The 25,073-nt window shown below is 33.3% G+C and overlaps 1 protein-coding gene across 1 annotated transcript in view; it reads right to left on the reverse strand.

The window, feature by feature from the left end:
- Positions 1–2,450: 2,450 nt before the first annotated feature.
- ASZ1 (ankyrin repeat, SAM and basic leucine zipper domain containing 1) overlaps positions 2,451–25,073 on the reverse strand; it is a 51,807-nt gene continuing 29,184 nt past the window's right edge. The window contains exons 5-13 of the mRNA XM_045495403.1: positions 16,958–17,069; positions 16,294–16,428; positions 15,051–15,175; positions 14,227–14,302; positions 12,431–12,487; positions 11,343–11,452; positions 7,102–7,207; positions 6,144–6,257; positions 2,451–2,900 (exon numbers count right to left, since the gene is read on the reverse strand). Coding sequence (XP_045351359.1) covers positions 2,751–2,900; positions 6,144–6,257; positions 7,102–7,207; positions 11,343–11,452; positions 12,431–12,487; positions 14,227–14,302; positions 15,051–15,175; positions 16,294–16,428; positions 16,958–17,069 — 985 coding nt within the window. The 3' untranslated portion in view covers positions 2,451–2,750. The remainder of the gene's footprint in view (positions 2,901–6,143; positions 6,258–7,101; positions 7,208–11,342; positions 11,453–12,430; positions 12,488–14,226; positions 14,303–15,050; positions 15,176–16,293; positions 16,429–16,957; positions 17,070–25,073) is intronic.

The following is a 25,073-nucleotide window of genomic DNA, read 5'->3' on the forward strand; positions in this document are numbered from 1 at the left end:
AATTAAAACTTGGTTTACATTTATATCTGTGGTTTTAGAGGGGTCTCTGTGGAACTTGTTTCAAGAAGAGAAGAAAAATGATTTGTGCTATCTTGTAAAAGAATGAATATTTCAAAAGGTTTACCCTTGTGGTAAAGCACTGTAATCAAGTCAAACAGAGTAGGAAGAGACTTACACTCTAGATAAAATTACCTATTCTAAACAATGAGGAAAATCTTATGTATTCTATTGATACTTTATGCATGAACAATTTAATCACAAAAAGGTCCTATTTATTTTTAATCTGCAATCTGAAAATTATACTGTATTTGTCAAGGAAGTAAAAATATACTTAGAATATGCAGATACAATGGACTTTACAGTATTTCTTTCCCCTGAATAATCATACTTAAAATACATTACAGCAGATCACTATTTTAAGGAATTTGCTAATATTTTTGGAAATAAAATATTTTATCAATTTGAATTTTCATAGTTTATCCTAATATTTGAGATACATATAGCTTGGTTTGATTAGAAGAAAAAAAATAGTGACCTATTCGGCCAAAAGAAGAGATATGATCATCATTAAAGATGAACTGAGGTGAAAGACTATTGTTAAATAATCAGATAGTAAGTCATTTTTTTTAAAGGAAACTAACATGTATTAAACACCTTCTATTTGCCTAAGAAATGTGCTAGGGGTAAACCACAATTTCTTTATCCATTCATCAGTTGATGGACATTAGGCTCTTTCCATAATTTGGCTATTATTGAAAGTGCTGCTATAAACATTGGGGTACAAGTGCCCCTATGCATCAGCACTCCTGTATCCCTTGGGTAAATTCCTAGCAGTGCTATTGCTGGGTCATAGGGCAGATCTATTTTTAATTTTTTGAGGAACCTCCACACTGTTTTCCAGAGAAATTGTGGTTTATATACATAATGGAATACTACTTGGCAATGAGAAAGAACGAAATATGGCCTTTTGTAGCAACGTGGATGGAACTGGAGAGTGTGATGCTAAGTGAAATAAGCCATACAGAGAAAGACAGATACCATATGTTTTCACTCTTATGTGGATCCTGAGAAACTTAACAGAAGACCGTGAGGGAGGGGAAGAAAAAAAAAAAAAAAAGAGAGGGAGACAGCCAAACCATCAGAGACTCTTAAAAACTGAGAATAAACTGAGGGTTGATGGGGGGTTGGGAGGGAAGGGAGGGTGGGTGATGGGCACTGAGGAAGGCACCTGTTGGGATGAGCACTGGGTGTTGTATGGAAACCAATTTGACAATAAATTTCATATTAAAAAAAAAAACGTGCTAGGAGTGAAACATGATCTGTGTTAGAAGAAGGACCTCTTCTCCTACCCCTATTCTGGTCTTGAACCCACTTAAATTGAGGGATATCAGAAAAAAAAAATGTCTTGCTATGGCACTTCGGTAAAAATGTCAGATACGTTCCTTCCAGTGACATATGGTTGAGTGTATTCTCAGAAAAGGAATTATTCGAGTCTTGCTGCTCTTGTATAACAAAGTGCAGAAATTACCACTAATTATATTCTTCTTTTCTACAATTTTTTTGTAGATCCACTGCATCTGTTGTTGTAGATCCACTAAGTCAAGCAATATTTAACTGCCACGTTCCCTGTGAAATCAGGCCTGCCCTTTTTCACCTTCACTTTTAAAATCTGAGTATCATCATTTGGTTTGGGGAAAAAAACCCCACATAATCATGTATTGCTTTTTAGATTGATAGACATCACATGCCACATGCCACTCACTGTCATAACATCGTCAAGAATGTTACACATAGTACCTGTCATAGTTCCCATAGGTACATTACATAAAAAATTTTAATGTACTGTGTACTTTCCACACTATTGTCTAAAATTTTTTATTTTTTTAATTAATTTTTTTTTAGAGAGAGAGTGCACAAGCAGGGGAGAGGGCCAGAGGGAGAGGGAGAAAGAATCTTATGTGGGGCTCAGTCTGAGGACCCTGGGATCATGATCTGAGCTGAAATCAAGAGTCGTACTCTCAACCTACTGAGCCACACAGGCACCCCTAAATTTTTTTAAATTTACATTTTAGATATTTTCCCTAGGTTTTTAATCCATAATTCAAAAATTGTTCATTTTATCTTTATTCTTTGCATGCTCTGAAATAGTTTCAAAGTCATTAATTTCCTAATGTTACAGAACTAAAAAATTAAGAAATTCCTTATTACATAATAATGGAAGGGAAAAATAAGGACTAAAAGAAAGGGACTTATTTATGAACATTTTACACATTCTGTAAGATTCACTGTGACAGTGGAACACATTGTTCTTTTTTTGTTTTAGTTTTTTTCATCATGGTAAGTGTACTCTTTAATCCGCATCCCCTATTTTGCCCATCCCCCACCTACCTCCCCTCTGGTAACAACCATCAATTTTGTTCTCTGTAGTTAAGGGAGTCAGGAACACACTGTTTTTTAAGGGTCAAATAATATCAGATAAAACTTTTATTTTGAATGTGATTTAGAATCATAGTGCTAAACTTATGAATCACATAATTTACTGCTTGACCAAAATTAACATAAAAATACAACAAATTACATTTTTAACTCAAACTGACAAACCACTTTCTAAGGAAACTTTCTGTTCTATGCTATTGTAATTTCTCCTATGGAGTATCAGCAAAGAATGTAGTTATGCTGTGCCACAAATAGTTAAAAGCAACATTTGTAGGTAATTTGAATAAGATATTACTCAAAACACAATATTAGGGTTATTTTCTCTGGAAAGTCAGCTTGCAAATGAAAAGAAGAAACCCAAATCCGCACACTGTAACAGCTGTCCTCTTCAAAATTCTGTTCCATGTAGATACTTCTTCCATTAATGGTATATGAGTTGGATCATTTTCTCGCTCATTTTGCAACTAATATTTAGTATGAGAAAATGAAAAGAGTTAATGTAAAGTACACTGAAAATAAAAGTATCTTTGATTTTTAAAAATATCCACGTTAATTCAGCTGATGTAGAAGCAGCCAAAGCAAGATTCTCATGCAAGATTTAAAGTGAACACTTAAATGTCTCAAAAAACAGTCGTTTTTCCCCAGGATCCCATTATAGTAAATTATTAGTTTCACATTAAGAATAAATACTTTCATAGATTATTACATTTCAAAATCATGTTTTTGTATCAGGAGCTAAAGTTCCTTGAACGTTAAAGTCTTCATTTCTACCTACAAGCAATGACAGTTGTTATTTTTCCCTTCAACATTAAATATCAAATGATTTCTTGAAAAAAGTGAACCATTCTTATAGCATACCTACAAAACATTAAATTTAACAAAAGCTCAAAGGTTTGATGCAACTGCCAGAAGTTTAATCCTTTATTTAAATATAATTGCAGGAACAAATACTAACAAAAACCTAAGTGGATCTTTTAGCGCTTCTCAGCAATTAAAGTACAGGCTCAGTAAGTTTATAAATACTTATACACTGAACTCTGTTGCTACAGAAGGCCCCCCAACTTGTGTGTGTACATTGTGTGTATGAGAGAGAGAGAGAGAGAGAAGATAGTTGATGGGGGAGGGGCAGAAGAGGGAGAATGAGTAAAAGCCAAAAGATCCTCAAAAGATAAAAAGAATCAGGCACATTTATAGAGTGATATATACTAGAAACATCCTGGGCTGGAGTGGTGACATAAATATTTTCAACATTAGCAAGAATAACTACTTCTAAAATCTACAGTGTAAATATTTAATTTAAAAAGCCTGCAAAATTAATTTTAAATTTACAGCAGAAAACAGACTTCAATGCCAATCTCATTAATACTGTATTCTTGGCCTAACTTCCAAATGGCTTCATTCAGTAACAGATTCCTTTTTGACACTGATGCTCCATTTACTGAATCCTGAGACAGCCATTCCTTTTATTAACCAATTACTTAGAATGACCCTTTCTGACAGGAGCCTGTCAGTGTGTTGCTTTGAAAGAGAGTGATGTGGTGTTAAAGTCTAGCCTTGACCTCTCCTACCCTCCCTCTTTGTTACCTCCATACACTTATTGATGGTAACTCATATGTTTTTTAATTTGCTTCAGTTATTATTGGTAAACTGAAATATCAGATAATAGCATACTCCCAAATCTGGAAGCCTTCACAGTTCTCTCAATCAAGTCTCACTATGGTGATTACTACTGAAGACTAATCCAGAAAAACCACTGCAATAGCTTGTTCTAAAATTAAGACTTTCCTGACCAAAGTACTGTATCTGCAATTATTATAAATCAGTAAATGTGTTTTCGAGGCTGGTTCTTATACAGAAATGTATAAATTCAAGGTAGAGAAGGCCACAGAAAAAAGACTTTCCATTAGCTAAAGAAAGCTAAAATTTCTCCTTATAGGTATATGTTATTAAAATAAATATTATGGTACCTGATTGAATCGTTTATGTTTTAGAGTCAAAGTCACCCCCAGAGCAGTGTTTCTTTATTTCATTCTTTTAGGAAAAACCTGTCCTCTCTCTTTAGCTTCATCTCAGTCTTCCTCCCCCTCCCCAAATGTTTTTAGTTCATCTTAGAGAAACCAAATAATTACCAATCCTGAGGCAAAGATGTCCTGGGAGAGTTTCCTACTCTAAACATTAAAGGATGAGGCTTTGCAGGAAGTATCTGTACACAAATCCTTCCAAATTTCCCCTGGATCCTCATGAAAGATATTATCCTAAGTCAAATCAATACCATTTTCCTTCACTTCTTGGAGATGATGAAGGTAGTGAAGATGAGCAGTGCTATAGTCCTCATGTTATCAACAAGTTCAGAAAGTAGAAAATCAGACTTTTGTATGAGAAAGTTTGTTTGAGGAGTGGTTGTGGATTAAAGGAACACAAAAGTGGAAGTAGAATAATTAGAAGACTGATGTGTAGCATGGTTGTCTGACATACAGCAGGCACCCTCACGCCTGTGAATGAATAAATGTCAAAGATAATACAACTTCTAAGATGCCTCTTTCTCTAGAAGGGAGGTATCTCCTACAAGAATTTTGAGATATATTACTCATTTGCCCCATTTTATCTTTATTTATTCCCCTACTATTTTGTAAAACTTGCTTTACAATTTCTGTTCACTTTTTAAAGACTCCTTTTAATTGAACATATGTTAATAGCTAGAATGACAAATTACTTGGAACATGTATAAAGTTGATTTTGAGAAGAACTTTTCTTGATAAAATATTAACAAAAATATCAAGCGGCTTATGGGTTGAAGTTATACAAATTTAATGCATAATCTAACATTCACTTCAGCTATTTCACAAAAAGTTTACAGATGCCAAGTATATTTATTAAATAGACTTGGAGAACTCACAAGTGAGTTATTTAGTCAAATGAAAATGTTTTCCTTTTTTTATTACTTATCTTCAACAGAGTTCCCTATTTTAGCAACATGGATTTTGTTACAGCCAATTTTCTTAAAGGAGGGAAAATCATCTGTCCTTAAATCCAGATGTACACTTCTATGAGTACAGAAAAAACAACCAAAAAGGCCCACACTCTTTAAGAAAGTCTAGAAAATAGAATATTTCATCTAAAAACCTGTATCATTAACAGAGCTGATAAACCTGTCGTTTTCATAATTTTTCATCTGCATATTTATATGTAAATAAATTCTACAAATACAACTTCATATCTTTATGATATCTATAACTTCATAAATATTTGATTTTCATTGTTTTTCTGACTGGCTACGTATCACTGTAACAAGTGGTTGTACCATAATTTATTAAATCATTCTCCTGGCACACGATACTTCTGGTACATAACACTTTTAGAATCATTAAGCTACTGAAAGATGCACATATTTTTATGGTCCTTGGCACATCTTGCCAAACTATTTTTGAAAGGAGTTGAGACACCAGTCTCACGTGAAAGTGTCAGCTTGGTGAATCACCAACGTTCTCCCTTGCTAATTTAAGAGATGAAAAAGGATAGATCTTATTCTTTTAGTCTGCATTTCTATAATGACCCACAAAGTTTGTTTTTTATCTTTATGTCTTCCTTTGGAAACTATTCTTTTCCCACTTGTCTAGGGGAAGCAAGTTGCTTTTGTCAGAATTGCTTCATCGTCTAACATATTATGCTGTACATCATTTCCCCCCTTTTTAATGTTAAATATATACCTTCTGAATTAAGTCTTTTAGTTTGCAGACCTCTTCACTCAAATCTTCAACATTACTAACCAGTTCTTCACAAACGGAAGTAAAATTCCGGGGAGAAGACCATTCTAGTACTATCTGTGAATATTTTCAAAAGTTACATTTTAAAAAATGGGAAACAACTTTTTACAACTTTGTATCTACAAAAATGATACAGTTTTCTCACTCTTTATATTATGTAACTGAAAAGCATTTTTTTGTTCAGAATAAATTATGATACCAAAAAGAACTTTGTGATTGTATATATATAAACAGTCAAATCTTAGTTTCCTGAATACATTTACTAAGATTATGTATATATGACTTTATGGAGACTAATATTTAGCAGTAATAATATTTATGGTGAATAAATAAATTCATGAAGATTTTAAGAATGATAGGACTCCTAGATTAGTATTCTATAAAAAATCAGAGGAAAACAAGTGCATTAAAATTTTTTTAAACAAATAGCTAAAACCAAACCACATGAAAAACTCTACAAAAAAGTTTGCTTTTACAGGCCACTTACACTTTCTCTATTTAAATTTTCCTTCATTAAAAAACCTTACATTGATATGGTTTTTAATAACACTCAACACATTGTTTTGTTCCAACCTTCACTTGGGTCTCCTGTCACTTTGTATTTTAAACAACTAAATTCCCTTTAAGAACAAATGTTAAGTTTAATACACAGATCAGTTTAATTTTTGGTCTGACTCATTTTCCTTTTCCTGAGAGCTAGAACACAGAGTTTTTCAATTAATTAAAAATAAAAGATACAGTAAAAGTAATATTAAACAAATTGACCTATTTAGATTTTATGTGACACTGTAGAAGAAAGCTACAATTTTACCAGATAACTGTTTATTGAATTGTCATTAACTTATCTGGAATGTTCTTCAGTATTCATACTTTTCTTCACTTAACAACTTTTATAGAATACCTTGTGGGAATTTACAGGCAACTCAGAAATGATATTCTGTACTGCTGTTATTAAATGGCCACACTGTTTGTTTAATTTCAGAAGAAAGTTGAGGAACTCATCACCACTAAATAGAGGAAACAAACAAATAGGAATCACTAATATGAGCAATTTACTTCATTCTACTGGGATAGTTAATGTCTAGCCATAATATTTACTAAATTCTTTAAAAATATTTATAGAATAGCTAATATATATTAACAACTGAAACAGACATTGAGTATAACAAGTCTCAAATCTTGAGGATCTCAAGCTTCAGCATTTGAGGCAGACATGGAATTGTAACATCATTATTCAAAGGGACATATAAAGAAGGAATATAAGTGTCAATATTTGAGTATCTATTATGTGAAGGTACTACACTGGTTATTTTACATTTATTATTCTTTTAGCTCCTCCCAACGACTCCTGTAAGGTAGATATTAACATTAGCTTATAGCTGAGACATCAAAACTCAGAGATAATGAATGTAGTATAATGGGAATAGATAATTAGTAATGTTTCACAGAGATGATAGATACTTGAATACAAATTTATCAGTCTGAATGAATATAAGGAAAATACATACCTTTCTTGTGATGTATAATTTTCAGGGCCACTGAATATCGACAGGCAAGTTGTAAAAATCACAACTCTATAGTATGCATTCATTACATACCCTGAATGGCTGGCTGCCCACTGCCTACCCCAGAGCTGTATAATATACCTCTTGGTACAATATACTTCTCTTTTCCCTGTGCTATAAGAACAGCATGTCCCAGTTGGGGCTGTTTATCCAGCCTGTTTTCAGAGTAATAACAAGAAGGAGATCCACTGCAGGTACAGCCATAATATGGGTACTCAAGGAATAAATTTTGTTATAAGTTGTTTAGATTTAGAAGTTATTTGTTACTGAAGCATAACATAGTGTAAGCTGACTAAAACAACAGGCTGTTTTTAAAATGTGAAGTCAAAATAAGGAAAGAGCCCAAATGTACATTGACTAATGAATGGATAAAGAAGATGCGGTGTATATATGTAATGGAATTATTACTCAGCCACCAAAAAGAATGAAATCTTGGGGTGGCCTGGGTGGCTCAGTTGGTTAAGTGTCCGACTCTTGATTTTGGCTCAGATCATGATCTCATGGTGTATGGGATTGAGCCCCTTGTAGGGTTCTATGTTGACCTTGTGGAGCCTGCTTGGGATTATCTCTCTCCCTCTCTTTCTGACTCTCCCCACTCATGCTGTTTCTCTCAAACTTAAAAAGAATGAGATCTTGCTATTTGTAGCAACATGGACGGAGCTAGAGTGTATTTTTCTAAGTGAAATAAGTCAGAGAAAAAAAGTACCATATGAATTCACTCATATGTGGAATTTAAGAAACAAAACAGATTAACATAGGAGAAGGGAAAAAGAAAAGAGAGGGAAGCAAATCATAAGAGACTCTTAACTATAGAAAACAAACAGGGTTGATGGAGGGGAGGTGGGTAGGGGATGGGCTAAATGGATGATGGCTATTAAGGAGGGCACTTACTGTATTGAACACTGGGTGTTTTATGTAAGTGATGAATCACTAAATTCTACTCCTCAAACCAATTATTACACTATATGTTAACTAACTAGAAATTAAATAAAAATTTGAAAAAAAGAATGTGAAGTCAAGTGTTAGGATAGAATTCACACCTTAAATAAAGGTACTCCAAAACTATGTGCTTATTATAAAATATCTGGAAAAATTAAAATTACCACTACTCTTATCACCTAAAGATACTGACTGGTACTATTTTCTTCCAGAATATTTTCTACTAGTATTTTTCGTATGCATATATACAACTGGCACTATGCTTCACACTCCATTTAATATTTGTCTCTTAAACTTATTATTTTTCTATGATATTAAATCTCAAAATAATTTTAAGGACAGAATAAAATATGTTAATGCAATGTAATTCAATCATTCCCCAATGTTAAATATTTCGAGTTTCCAATTTTAGAATGTTTAATAAGTAATAGATGTGAACAATATATTTTTACATAAAATTCTTTATCTTTTTCTTTTTGGAGGAGAAATAGTTTTCTTAATGGACATAATTTTGAGATGCTTTTGACAGACTTAAGCAGCACTCAGGTGGGCTTAGAGGAAAGGTCTGGACAGAAACTGTTGAAAATGTCAAGATATGGATGAATGCTTACTATTTCTGTTCAAAATATCTCAAGGTAGTAATGGAATAGTTGTTATTATTTTTAAAGTGCATTCTCTAATTCTGCAAACATAGTAAGATTAAGTGTAGAAAAAAGTAAAAGGACTGTGCATATATGTTCTTGTAACAGACTACCTTAGAAAATTTAACACGTAGAAGGAAAGTATCATAAAATAAATCAGTAGCTAGATTGGTGAAGTCACATTACCAGAAGATTATAATCAATCAGTTCAGCTTTTCCTGCTGTTAGTTTTCTTATGACTTAATGACTAATTTCTTCTTTAAAGAATGACTTTGAACAAATGGGAAGTAAAACCTTTTTCATAACAGCCTGTAAACACAGTCTGTGATTTAATAACAAGGTCAAATTCCTGGAATATATGTCTGCCAGTTATATTTTTAAAAAAATTCAGCAGTTTTAATAAGTGAACCATTCAGGATTCTGCACATTCTTTAAGTCTATTAAATTCCTCAAAGTAAATTCTTAAAGGCAACTCTGCCATCATATAAATAAGTTATATTAAAAATTTTAATTTCCAAGCTAGTCATGTAGAACTTAGAATATTCTTTCATAGAGACAATAAATTTAAAAATTAAGAAAATTAACAGAGATTCAAGAAGGTTTGCTACTTTTAAGTCCTCACAACTGAAATCCTTTTAAATATTTAAGTGTGTTTAAATATTTAACAGTTAGAATGTTATTTGGAAACAATGAGGCATTATTTTGAATACAGATCATCTTATTATAAGGAGGCAGAGTAAGAGAAACAGAAATAAGTTAATTTTGCAATAAGCTTTTTAAAGAAATCTGGATCATCTAAATTATCCCATGTAAAACCTCTCTAAATTCTAAAATGGTGTGGAAATCTATCATTTTTAATTCATGTTTATTACAGTTGCAATGTTAGTTTTAGATAGGCTACGTTAGTGATGATAGTACTGTACTTGTAAGTATATTTTATAAGATACAGCTTGGATGAACCTCAAGGGAATTAGGATGAGTGAAAAAAGCCAATCACAAAGGATACACATTGTATGATTCCATTTAAGTAACATTCATGAATATCATTATCAAGATGGATAACAAATTATTGGTTGTTAAGGATTGGGCGGATGGGTATGGCTATAAAGGAGTAGTATGAGGGAGCCTTATGGTGATGGTATGTTAAGTGTACTGTTTGTGGCAATGGTTACATAAAGATACACATACAATAAAACTGAATAGACCTATACAGGTACACACAAATGAGCACATGTATAACCAGTGAAATGCAAATAAACTATGTGCATTGTACCATATATGTCAGTTTTATGGCTTTAATATTGTACTATAGTTATACAAGATGTTAGCACTGGGTGAGACTGGGTAATGACTGTATGGGACTTCCCTGTACATCTCTTTGCAATTTCCTGTGATCCTATAATGATTTCAAATAAAAAGTTGAACAATTTACTGCCCCAGAAAATATTAATAAAATCAAATACAATTATTTTAAAAATGGATTTTAGATTACTAATATTACTAATAATCAGTGCTTGACAAATTTATAATATTGAAATCAAACTTTATATACTGACAACTTAATTCCTTAAGAATAGGCTGAAAATGGGGGCTGAGCTACATTAAGAAATGCTTTCTTACTGCCCTATGTGAAAAAATTACTACTTTGAATTTTCAACTTGACACATAAAATGACTCAAAGAGAGTAAGAGCTATACTATGGGAAGCATGGCATCTCACATAGTTCATTTAACAAGATGCAATGAAAAAATAAAAGAATGTTTCTAGCTGAGTTAATAAGAAGATGCATTGTTTTGCTTCCTGGTAAAATGACTTTATAAAAATGGACTTTATAAATGACTTCCCATTTCAGAACACAACAGATGATAAAATGAACTATCCATTTCCTCGGTAAAATTACAGTATCAAGTAAAAAGACCCAGAAACTATCAAAATTAAACTTTTTAGTTCTTTTTTTAAGAACAGCTCATTCTAAACAATATTAATGTTAAGTTTACCTGATTTCCAACTTTGCCACTTCAGGTAGTTCTCCAAATTTTATCTCTTCTACCTCAAGTTCTTTAAGAGCAGCCAGAATTTTCTGCTGATCTCTATTGGTAATTCCATTCTAAGTAGAAATAATTTTAAGGTGCAACAAGACAGTCATACTTGAGTAATTTAATATCCAAACTTACTGAAAAAGTTTTCTCCTTGATTAATTTATATCTTGAAAAAACATACATATTAGAAAAATAAGAAACATACTGAAAGATAGATGGTTTACTTATAACTGTGACTGACAAGGTTACGTCATTTAGATTTTTATTTAGATATATAGTGACTGTAGTCAATTTTTTTTGCAAAACTCTAAAAACAAATGATCAGATATTAAGATAATCTTTCCAAAACCACCACAGTAAAACAATTTTCCTTCAAAGTATTATTTAAAATATTACCAGTGATTAAAGAAGGATTATGTCTTTTGTCTTCATTTTACCATTGGTGTTAATTAAATTTTCTCTTTTGGGTTTAGCTAAGTAGTATGTTTATTTTGACTTTCAACAATACTGAAGATTTCAAGTTTCCAATGTGTGTGAGGAGGAAAATCATTACCTTTTAGTATGCTATTTATTAGTATTAAACATCTCTAATATTTTCAATTGTTATTTTCAAAGCTATTTTCAAATTGTTACTTAATAATGTTAGATGGCAAAATAATAGGTCTTGATCTTTTGAGAACCCAGCAAAAGGCAGAATTTCGATGACACATATTCATACTTACATATACAAAAAGCCACCTCTTATTTCTAAGTAACCTCTTTTACAAAACTATTTCAGATTTACAAATGAAGAACCAGTTTTAGTTGAGCTCTCATGATTAATCTGAAGAAAGAAAAACAACTCTAAGTCCTTCAATGTTCTTAAAGCAACTTAATACTGTAACAGAAGATTTTAGATATGGTTATCCATAATCATATGTAATCAAATGAACTAGTAAAAGATCATTTATGGTCTGTAGCCCCAGAATTTTTAAAATAGAAAATCAAAACATCCACAATTCTTAAAATATGAAAGAAGGTCTGGAGTTTTTGAAACTGATATTAACCTTTGTAAACTCATCTTTCCTCATGGTCAAAAGATGTCTTAAAGTTATATCCCTTTCCTGTAGAGAAGAAAAAAAACACCACCTTTCAATATAAGTAAAACATTAGAAAGGAAAGTAGGCAAGTGTCATAAATTAGTCATTTATAAATTAGTCAGTTATAGTCAGTCAACTTTCAGTTCTAGGAGGGGATAGAATATGCAGGTATAGAATTGTGCTACTGGCTAGATGATGAGTGTCATTAACATGCGTAAATGATTACCTAAAAAAGTACAAACATAACCGGTTTCCCAGATTCAAAGAAAATTATTACAGTTTATATATGCTCACATAAAAAGGAAGGTAGCTCTATAAAATTTGACAGAAGTTATGTTTTATGAATATTTTAAATTTGTAACTGCATCATATTAAACAATCAATAACATTCAGTTTTACTCAGTATTTCTCAAATAGGAAGAAGTTTCAAGATTGTACAATGAAGCACAATTCTGAACTACCTAAACAGAATGTGCCCATTCCTAAGGAGAGCCTATTTTATTTTATTTTTTTATTTTTTTTTTTCAACGTTTATTTATTTTTGGGACAGAGAGAGACAGAGCATGAACGGGGGAGGGGCAGAGAGAGAGGGAGACACAGAATCAGAAACAGGCTCCAGGCTCTGAGCCATCAGCCCAGAGCCTGACGCGGGGCTCGAACTCACAGACCGCGAGATCGTGACCTGGCTGAAGTCGGACGCTTAACCGACTGCGCCATCCAGGCGCCCCAAGGAGAGCCTATTTTAAAAAGTGCTTTACTGCTTCATTCAGCTAAATGGTTAACTGTCAAACCCTATAATGCATACCTAACGTACCATAACTCAAACCCCATAATGCATCCTAAAGTACCTAAAACAGGGCGCCTGGGTGGCGCAGTCGGTTAAGCGTCCGACTTCAGCCAGGTCACGATCTTGCGGTCCGTGAGTTCGAGCCCCGCGTCGGGCTCTGGGCTGATGGCTCAGAGCCTGGAGCCTCTTTCCGATTCTGTGTCTCCCTCTCTCTCTGCCCCTCCCCCGTTCATGCTCGGTCTCTCTCTGTCCCAAAAATAAATAAACGATGAAAAAAAAAATAAATAAATAAAGTACCTAAAACAGTGCTTGGCATATGATCTAATTTAATATCTATGACAATCCTACACTAGGTATTATCATCCTATGAAAAAAGAGATTTAAGTCACATATTTCAGCTAAACAATCATTAGAGCAAGAATCTGATACCAGATCTGTTTGACTTAAAATCATGCTTCTAATATTCTATACAGGAAGCAACTCTAAAAACAATCTGCACCAGGCAGTGGTGCCTGGGTGGCTCAGTTGGTTAAGCGTCTGATCAGCTCAGGTCATGATCTCACTATGAGTTTGAGCCCCACGTTGGGCTCTGTGCTGACAGCTCAGAGCCTGGAACCTGCTTGGGATTCTGTGTCTCCCTCTCTTTCTGCCCCTCCTCTTCTCATGCTCTCTCTCTCTTAAAAATAAATAAACATTAAAAAAAAAAAACAATCTAAAGGCTTAGATGTACAAGGAGGAGTTCTATGAAGTTTCAGGCAGTGAATAAAAGCTGTTTATTCCAGCCAAATTCAAATTTATTTAAATTTCTAGAATAATAAATTTTTCAAATGTTTGTAGCCTTAAAATGGGATCTAGTATAAATTATGGAGAAAAGTGTGTTTGGCATTTTTTTTTAAGCATGCTTAAGCATTAATATTTAGTTAACCAACAAATAAACATACATCTATAATTCTCTGTAGCTTATACAAAATCTTACCTTTAATAAATCTGTCATATGTTCAAGCCCAAGACCATGTAAAAATATTTCCAGGTCTCCAAATGCTGTATATGAACTAGACACATTTATAGCAATGTCAATTTCAGAACAGACTATAAATGCACAATCAATATATATTTATAATATAGATACAGAATGAGAATGAGTAAGAATGTATCTATATGTAATATAGGTGCAAATTTACACACTAGACCTATGTTATATCAGTGGAATAAGGAAGGTTTCTTGAGTGAAGATATAAGTTAACAGAGAAAATGACGACAGTAAAATGTAGCTCATCTTTCCTAAGAATGAAATTAGTTGCCAATATGTATATTCCTTGTGGGGTTTCTATACATGAAAATCTCTTTAATTGTAGGAAGTAAAGATTTAATAATTTTAATGTAGGTAAGCACAGAAAAATTTTGTGGCCATGTACTGAACTGTGTTCATAAAAAAGTGTACTTTTAATTTTAGCTTATAAAATCAGAAATCTGCTAAAAAGAATTAGAAAGCAAGATGCAGTCTAGTTTGAACACTAACAAAAATATAATCTTAGACACTTTTAGAAATAAATTTTGTTGATATTTTAAAGTTAGAAATTATTCTCATTACTGTTAGTAGTACACATATGTAAAATTTTTCTAAAATTCTGTAGAAAAAAACATTTAACATCTAGACATTTCTCAGTGATATTTAAAAATTGATTGTAATCGTGTAAAATATCCTATTTTAAATGTCATCACATTTACTAAAAGTAATAAAACACACACATTTTTTACTCATTTATAGGTATTTTGTTGAACAAAAACATGCTTTGTTACCTAAATATGTGATCTTTTTCTTTATCAGAATCTGTTGTTAATAGTTTACAAATAGTTTCTTCTTTAGTTAGCTGTTGGAGCTTTCCCTCCAATGGATTTAAAGTTAAAGAAAGAAAATTGAAGATCTGCAAAAAGTTAATAAGCCATTCAAATATACTTAACATTATATATACTATCACTTATACTTAAAATCTAACTTTTTAGTAAGTCAGGGTTATGCTACATAATCAACCAGAACACAAAATCAAATCTCACTTTAAGAAACAATTTATGGCTCAAAATAATCTTTGACATTCATAAATTTCTTAATATGTCAAATTCAGTGTCATCTACCCTAAATTTAATAATGCAGTAAACCAATTAAAAATTTTCAAATTTTCAAAGCTTAGAAGAAGCACCATAAATTTCTTTTGAAGTTTCACAGGGCTTTAGTGGTTAGCAATTATTCTAGAATACTTCCGTAAATGTAGACTTGAGTTAGAAGATGATAGGCATGTTTATCAGATTTGTTAAAAAATAAAGAAAGTGGCATGGTCTGATTATATGATAGAACCTCTGGAATGTTACATGCTTTCAAATTCAGGTCTGGAAGCTCTTGAACTATATAACTTAGTTTTACACTTGTACTGTATTCACCCTTGCTTAGAAATTATAGCCCTTTGATCCAAAGTTTTAATATTCAGACTAAAACTTCCTATCAATAAAGTGATTTAACGTATGGCAAATATTTATTACTGACTTTAATATGTGAATGACAGTAGATCATCTACTCAACTATGTTATCTCTTTATTAAATACCTTGTCACATGTATAGGAGTAAATTTAACTTACTTATTTTTTAAAATGTCTAATATGTACTAATTAAAATTACATGTTCAATAATTACATGTTCAAATTTTGGCATTTTATTAGCTTTCTCAATACACTAATTAATTTCTAAAAATCTGGACCTGTCTGAAATGTTAAATAGTCTACTACAATTTTATTTCTAGGGCCAGAATAAGATTTTATTATTTATTTCTATAGCTTTTAAATTACCACATTATATATGCCTCTTATTTAGTAAACGTGAATACTCTAGGAAAATAAAGTTTACGTTACCTGGCCAGAGGAGAATTACATATGTAAACATTTAATAATAGCCAGATACGGTATTATGACAGTTGTGAGTTCTAAGAAAATAATACAAAAGTTCTAGAAATAATAACATAACATGCCACAGAAAAATTAATACATAGGATACCTCTAGATGTTTATTTCTTTTAGCAATCTCACTCGGTGTCTTTCCATCTTTGGTTTGTAACATTTTATTAGCTCCAAGTTCAAGCAACTTCAAAACTACATTTTTATGACCCTGACGTGCTGCCCATGTTAAAGCCTGTAAGTGGGGGAAAAAGAAGATTGTTTAAAGAGAGGGAGTGTATATGAGACAGAAAGGAAAACTTTTCAACAGTATTTATGGCACAATAAAACAGTGAGCATAGTTAATTAACAGAATGGTGCAATCTCTTCATTTTACAATCTAAAGTAAACATATTTCCAAAGTTATAACCGCAAAGCAGACTGCCAGTGCTCACAGATTTTACAAATCATATAATATTTTACCCAGTCAAGTGCTTTATAGAATAAAATAATTTATTTGCCAATCACTGAACTGTTTTCTATAAAATAGAATTCTATGTGTATTCTAGAACCCAGGCTTTGCTGTGTGTTACAGCTTCTTGTGCCAAGGGTGAGGACAAGGAGAATCAGATAATTCCTTTTTTGTTTCAGCTGTTGCTTTTCTTCACCAAACAGCAATTGTATCCCAGCCCCTCTGTAATTTTTACTTCTTAAAAACTTTTTTGTGCACTACTGATAAGATACCAATGTCTTAGAAAAGGGGACATTGTACAATCAACTCTCACGGTATAACCATTCTCATCCTGGGTATTAACTTCTGCTCCATGGGCAACAAGGAGAGCAACAACTTGAGGGTGACCATCTCGCGCAGAATACATGATTGGAGTCATAAGTCTCCTAACAAGGAGGAAGAAAAGAAACATCTGTGTTAATGCCAACATTAACAGCTACTCAATTTCATTAATTTTACCATACACAATACCAATGTATTGTTTTGAAATCAAAGAAAAGGAAATGAAAGCTTTTAAAAAATCAGGTGATTTAAAAATCCAATCTCCCAGCAAATAAATGTGAAGGAAGAAGACACGTAAAAGTACTGAATGCTTACACAGCACCCTCTAGTGAAGACACATGTTTAAAAAAAAAAATCACAAAAAAAGCCATACTTTCTAATATGAGGTTTCAATAATTTACATATTCATGTAGGAGAGTATCAGAGTACTATGCTTATGCTGGGAATACAGTGATGGAAGACCCAAAAAAGGTCCCTGTCCTCTCAGGATAGCTCATACTTATTAAATGCTTATTATATTTTATTTATTACATTTAATAAAAATATAAGTTTAAAACTTTATCTTATTTCTTAATGTAGTCTGTTATGATTCTATTTTAGTATAAGCCTGAAAGAATTTTACCCTGACTTGGAGGCTTACTCTAGTTAAGAAAGAGATTAGTTTAATAGTTTAGCCAGACTCTCAGACTATTTTCTGGGAGAGCACAGTGGTTTCCCTCTCGTGTATCATTTCTCAAAACAGAGATTCAATCCCTCTCCTCCTGGAAGTTAGTCAGCTTCTTGTTCTATTACAAAGGATACCAGAAAGATTCTATCAGTTCTACTTGGGCTGAACTGTATCATGGTCAGTTTTGAAGGTGGTCTGGGATTCTGGGCTCAATCTTCCTGAATTGGCTCAAATATCTGATTTATATATAAAGAACTTCACAAAATAACAACAAAGTAAATAATTTCAGAAATCTGTTTTGATCTCCAGGAAGTTCATCTTGGTTATTCACATTACATACACCACCTATAAACAATATTTCTCTATAAGGCTTGTTAACATAAGGTATATCCTGAATCTGGTCACTTCATACTAATGTCTTCAGCACAAAAAGATTCACACATTTCTCTCTTTATTCTATTTCCTAGGATATTACAATTTCAATGTTTTATTGGAAACTGTATGCTAAGGTAGCTGTCAAGCATTGCCTCTTCTATCTTGAATATCTCCTATACACTGGCTTCATTAGACAGGTAATGTTTACAAAGTAAAGAGGGAATTGCCTGGATAACTTAAACAAATAATGAAAACATACACAATAGAACAAAATTATTTGAGTCAACTAATTCAAATTCTCCACTAAGTCTAAATTAAATCTCTTGATGCCTCTCTTCCACCCCACCTTCTCTATTAACAGTCCAAATCTGCTTCCAGTCTTCCCTATTTCACAAAACAACCATAACTATATAACTAAGACTAAGCATCATTCATGACTCTTCTCCATCACTCCATATACAAGTCATCAGCTGGTCCTTCTGGCTCCACCTTCATAATTAATATTCTGAATCTAGCCACTTCTCACCATCTTGTTAGCTACTGTAAGCAGTCTAAGCCATCATTATCTTTCTCTCACCTGTGTTATTGCAATAGCCTCATAATTACTCTTCATGCTTCTGTCTTGGCCCCTTAGAGTTTATTCTCTTTGGAAATGCCCAGTTCTTCCCCTTCCAAGGACCATGCAAGTGCTGTTCTCTCTGCCTTTTCCTAGAACTTCATATTGCATACTTTTTCACCTTATTCAGATCCCCATTAAGAGGCAAAAACCAATAAAATTGACAAACAAAACCAAATTTATCAAGATAAAAAGAAGACACAAATTACCAGTATCATGAATAAGAGAGGTGACAACAATACAGATTCTCCCCGTTTTAAAAGTATAATGGAATATTATGAACAAATTTCTGCTAGTAAGACAACTTAGATGAAATGGACAAATTTCTCAACAGATTCAAGCTACCAAAACACACTAAAAAGAACCTAAATAGTCTTATATTTATAAAAAATTAAATTAGTAAATAACCCATTGCCCCCCCCCCCCCACCAACACACACAAAGAAAAGAGCAGGTCCAGATGGCTTCACTGGTAAATTTCACCAAACAGTTAATGAAAAAAGTAACACCAATTCTACTCAGACTCTTCCAGCAAACTGAAAAGGAAAGAATACTTCCCAATTCATTCTATTAGCAAGACTTACTCTACTAGCAGGAACCAGAGAGAGACATTGCAAGGAAAGAAAACTATATAGACCAATAATCTTCACTGAACATAGATGCAAAAGTCCTCAATGAATTTTGGCAAACAGAATCCAAAAATACATAAAAAGGATAATACATCATAACCAAGTACAGTTATCCTGGGAATGCAAGATTAGTTTAACATCTGACCAAAAAATGAAAAACCACCATTATCTCAACAAATGCGGAACAAGTACTTCACAAAATCCAACATCTAATAAAATTCTTAGCAATGTTAAGAGTAGAAGAGAACTTCCTCAACTGGAAAACTTTACAGCTAACACCATACTTAATGGTGAAAGAATGAATGCTTTCCTCCTAAGATCAGAAACAAGACAGATGTTTGTTCCCATCACTTCTATTCAACACTGTATTCCAAGCTCTAGCCAATGCAACACAACAAGAAAAAAACAGGCATCCAGGTAGAAAAACAAGTAAAATTGTCTTTATTCACAGACAGCAGTCTGAGAACCCTATGGGATCTACCAAAAAAGCACTAGAACTAATAAATGAATTAGCAAGGTTGCAGGATACAAGATCTAATGGAATATACACAGCATTATTTAAAATTATTATTTCAAGGGGCGCCTGGGTGGCTCAGTCGGTTGGGTGTCTGACTTCGGCTCAGGTCATGATCTCACGGCTGGTGAGTTCAAGCCCCGCATCGGGCTCTGTACTGACAACTCAGAGCCTGGAGCCTGTTTCAGATTCTGTGTCTCCCTTTCTCTCTGACCCTCCCCATTCATGCTCTGTCCCCCTCTGTCTCAAAAATAAATAAACGTTAAAATTATTATTTCAATTTGTGAATTCATGATAAGCCATAACTACAGAGAATTTTTAAAATCCACAGGCAGAATAATTTCTAATTTATAAAAATTTAGTTCATATAGTTCAACCCCAATAAAAAACAACTTACGTGTAAACACCAATTTAGAGCACAGAATCATCAAAATTTTGTAACCTCAGCATTAACTGTCTATTAGAGAAACAAAATCATTATGCATGGCTAAGCAGTTATCTCATTCACTGTTCACAGCAACCTTATTAAACAGAAACTATTCTCACTTTAGAGATGAGAAAACACAGGTTGAGAAATAAGTAGCTTTTGCTGAAAGATCACTGTTAGTGTGTGACGGAACTAAGATTTTTGTGTTTATTGCCCCCCCCCCCATCTCCTGAAAATTACTTTTTGCAATCTATCCTGATAAAGAGAAATCTAAAGTTCTCTTTTTCTCATTCTACAATATAACAAAATTGGAAAACTAAATAAAGTTGGCTAAAATATAATCTGAAGGAAGTGACACTCTGGCAGAATATCCAGAGAAGGTGACATGAAAGTGTTGAGTTGCATTTGCTTGAACCTCATTATTGAAAACTGTAAGTGAATTTTCTGATTTGTTCTGAAATTGCACTGAAAATTAAGGTTCTTTGAAATATCAATATCTCTTAGAATCTTGAACCAGCAGAATTATAATTTTTGGCCAATTCACATGGACATAAATTGCTTCTTAGAGATGCCTACTTCCTCCTAGATAAGAAAAGTACTGGGCCAGCATAGTTTGCTTACTAAGAAGTTTCAGATTACTACTGAAAAATGTGTTTAAAATGTGGCACTGGTTTCTTCTAAGAAAAGCTTAATTTATCGAAAGTAACAGCAAACTCCTGTAATAGGGTCTAGATTATCTAGAAGGTTTATTACTTAGCTTCTAAACAGTTATTAAAGTTATTGATACCATCAGTAATGTTGCATGACAATTTTGAGAGGGGAGAGAACAATTCTTCCAGTTGTTTTACATCTACAGAAATTTGTAACATCTGTAGTTTCCTGCCTGTTACTGATTAACAAAATCTAAATGAATTATTCAATTTTATAAACTCTTATGAACAATCTTAAGAACTTCAGGGAAGTTATAAAACTTTATAATAACTGGTCTACATGATAACAATTTGTGCTACTAATAACTTTACTTTCAGTATTAATTTCCATCTATTTCCTGAGATTTAATGTAAAGAATTTTTTCCTTCCAATTCTCTCTTTAAATCACTGCAATTTTGTTCTGTCTGCTCCTTCTAACAAAATTGCTTTGGCAAAGGTCAACAATTATTTGGACTCCTTTTATTTTTCTAGCACTTAAATGTATGGATTTCAGGGGCGCCTGGGTGGCGCAGTCGGTTAAGCGTCCGACTTCAGCCAGGTCACGATCTCGCGGTCCGTGAGTTCGAGCCCTGCGTCGGGCTCTGGGCTGATGGCTCAGAGCCTGGAGCCTGTTTCCGATTCTGTGTCTCCCTCTCTCTCTGCCCCTCCCCCGTTCATGCTCTGTCTCTCTCTGTCCCAAAAATAAATAAACGTTGAAAAAAAAAAATTAAAAAAAAAAAAATGTATGGATTTCAAAGGTCCTCAATGCTCCTCCCTTTCCACTACATAAACACCATGTCTGGATGATCTCACCTACTCTCCTGACTTTACTGTCAACACACTAATGGCTGCTCCATCTGTATCTCTAGCCCAGGCTTTGCTCCTGAGCACAATATTATATCTGTCATTGCCACATGGTTATCCTAACAAAACATATATGCAACGCATATCCAAATCTGAAGTCACCACCTTACTTACCTCTAACATACAACTCTCTCTATTATTATTTACCTCTGGGAACAGCATCACAATCCATGCACTGCTCAACCCAGAAATCGGAATTTATCCAGGGCTCCTTGTCATACTTTCATATTTAAGTCAGCATTCCTATGAATTTTACCCCCTTCCTATCATTTGTATCTGTACACTTTGCTCTCTCTCTTCTTCTTCCAAGTGTTCAGGTCTCATCATTTCTTACATGGATGATTGCCTTCTTGGCTCTAGTCTTTCCTCCATACTTGCAAATCTTATCACGTCAATTCACTATTTAAAATTTTCAAGGTTATACCTGTCATAAGTGTATCTATCATGCTAAGTCCTCTGTCTACCATTTTAGCACCTCCAATCCTACTCCATCCTAATAATAGACTTAGGTTATGTCTGCATTTCATGGATTCCAATTTATCTCTCCTCTGGATAGCCTATACTCAGAGCACTCTCTGAATGCAATGTCTTTTCATTCTTTTTGTCAACTGACTTATTCATAATCTACTTCTAAGGTTTCATTTTAGAAGCCAACATACCCCTACTTTTTTGATGCCCCACCTCCTCTTAAATACCAATTCCTCTCTCTTCTATGTTCTCTTAGTATTTTGTGTTTTTTAAAAATCAGTTCATCTATCAGGCCAAAATGTATTTGTTCAATTCATCTCTTTTTTTCAACTAGATTATAAGTGCTTTGAGGATAAGGACTCTGACCTGTATCTGTATCCACACCCAATCCATACAGCAACTAGTATAATGAATGGTCTGTTTCTATGTTTTGTGTCATGCTTACATTTAATACAGGCAGGACCTTCTTCTCTATTCCATAATTACATGTTTATTTATTGTATTTTTAATGTATCTATGTCCTTACTCATTTTATATATATCTATATTGGATCCGCTTCTTGAATTTAATAGGCTTTGATTTATGGATTTAGTGGCCATGTAGTCTGGTGTGTCCAAGTTTATGCTTTTTATATTTTCATTGATTTTTGCCTTTTATTGTAATAGAAAGTTCTTTATTCTATATACTGCATTTAACATTAGTAATACCTGATGCTGACAATCTTGATTTCCATGAGTTTGCTTTCATTGTAAAGGGTTTTTCATACTCCTTTCTCTTCTTTTTTTTGTAAAGAGCATTTAGCCATCTTTTGTTTTTAAAAAAAAAATTTTTTTTTATGTTTATTTTTGAGACAGAGAGAGACAGAGCATGAATGGGGGAGGGTCAGAGAGAGAGGGAGACACAGAATCTGAAACAGGCTCCAGGCTCTGAGCTGTCAGCACAGAGCCCGACACGGGGCTCGAACTCACGGACCGCGAGATCATGACCTGAGCTGAAGTCGGACGTTTAACCGACTGAGCCACCCAGGCGCCCCCATCTTTTGTTTTTTAAGCCAATATCTCAGTTGATAAATCCAGCCCATTCTCATTTAGTGTAATGACTGATAATTTAATTGACAATATTTTTTTCATTTTCGTTGGTTCAATAAAATTGCTATTCACTACATTTTTCTGCCTTGAAAATATGACTCTGCTTTTCCTTTTCTAAAAAAATGTCATTAAACATTATCATCTTTCTCTGCTCTTAGTAAAACACATATGATGTGTAAGCAAGATAAGATCTATTTCTCCTAATGAGACTATGGTCTCTTCCAGTACCATGCCATAATTTTCTCGTGCTTCTAGTCTAATAGGATGAGATCTTTTGAATACTTAGTTACTCTTAAGTTGCACCCACTCTCTGTAAACTATAGCTCTTAGATTTTTGCTGGTATGATTTAGTACTTATTTGAGTTTTACTTGTACTTTGTTTTGTCTGTATCCAAAAACCTTATTTAGCACTCATACTTCACATTTTCAGACAGTCTAATATTATCCATTAAGTACACATACATCAAAGTTCATCTCTCTTCATTGCTTCCTCTTTTCATCCTTTGTCTTCTTGAGGTCTCTGTTCTGATTCCTTTTTTTGTTTAGCCTTTTCCCAAGTCTTTTCACTCATTCCAAGAATACAATCATATGGCATTTGTCTTTCTCTGACTTATTTCACTTAGCATTATACTCTCTAGCTCTATCCATGTTGTTACAAATAGCAAGATTTAATCCTTTTTATGGCTGCATAATATTCCATTGTATATATACCACCCCTTCCTTGTTCATTCATCAATGGACAGTTGGGCTGCTTCCACAGTTTGGCTATTGTAAATAGTGCTCCAATAAACACAAGGGTGCATGTATCCCTTTGAATTACTGTTTTTGTATCTTTGGGGTAAATACCCAGTAGTGTGGTTACTGGATCATTGGGTATGTTCTATTTTTAATTTTTTGAGAAACCTCCATAATGTTTTCCACAGTGGCTGAATCAGTTTGCATTCCCACCAACAGTGCAAGGTTCCTTTTTCTACATATACTCGCCAACATTTGTTGTTTCTTGGGTTTTTGCTTTAGCCATTCTGACAGGTGATATGTTACTATAGTTTTGATTTGCATTTCCCTGATTATGAATGATGTTGAGCATCTTTTCATGTCTGTTGGCCATCTGTATGTATTCTATGGAGAAATGTTTGTGTCTTCTGCCCATTTTAAAAATTGAATTATTTGTTTTTTGGGTATTGAATTATGTAAGTTCTTTATATAGTTTGGATATTAACCCTTTATGAGATATGTCATTTACAAATATCTTCTCTCATTCAGTAGGTGCCTTCTAGTTTTGTTGACTGTTTCTGTCACTGTGCAGAAACTTTTTATTTTGATGTAGTCCCAATAGTTTACTTTTGCTTTTTTTTTTTTACCTTGCCTCAGGAGACATATCTAGAAAAATGTTGCTATGGCTGATGTCAGAGAAATTACTGCCTGTGCACTCTTACAGGATTTTTATGGTTTCATGTCTCACATTCAGGTCTTTAATCCACTTTGAGTTTATTTTCGTGTATGGTGGAAGAAAGCAGTCCAGTTTTCCCAATACCATTTGAAGAGCCTGTCCTTTTTCTACTGGATATCCATTTTTCTTTTCTGAAAGATTAATTTACCATATCATTGTGGGTTTATTTCTGGGTTTTCTGTTCTATTCCATTGATCTATATGTCTATTTTTATGCCAGTTCCATGTTTTAATTACTACCACTTTGTAATATAATGTGGAGTCTGGAATTGTGACACCTGCCACAAGTTTGCATGGGCTATTCAAGGCCTTTTGTGGTTCC

The sequence above is a fragment of the Leopardus geoffroyi genome, chromosome A2 (genome assembly GCF_018350155.1).
Source record: "Leopardus geoffroyi isolate Oge1 chromosome A2, O.geoffroyi_Oge1_pat1.0, whole genome shotgun sequence".
Taxonomy (NCBI): Eukaryota; Metazoa; Chordata; class Mammalia; order Carnivora; family Felidae; genus Leopardus; species Leopardus geoffroyi.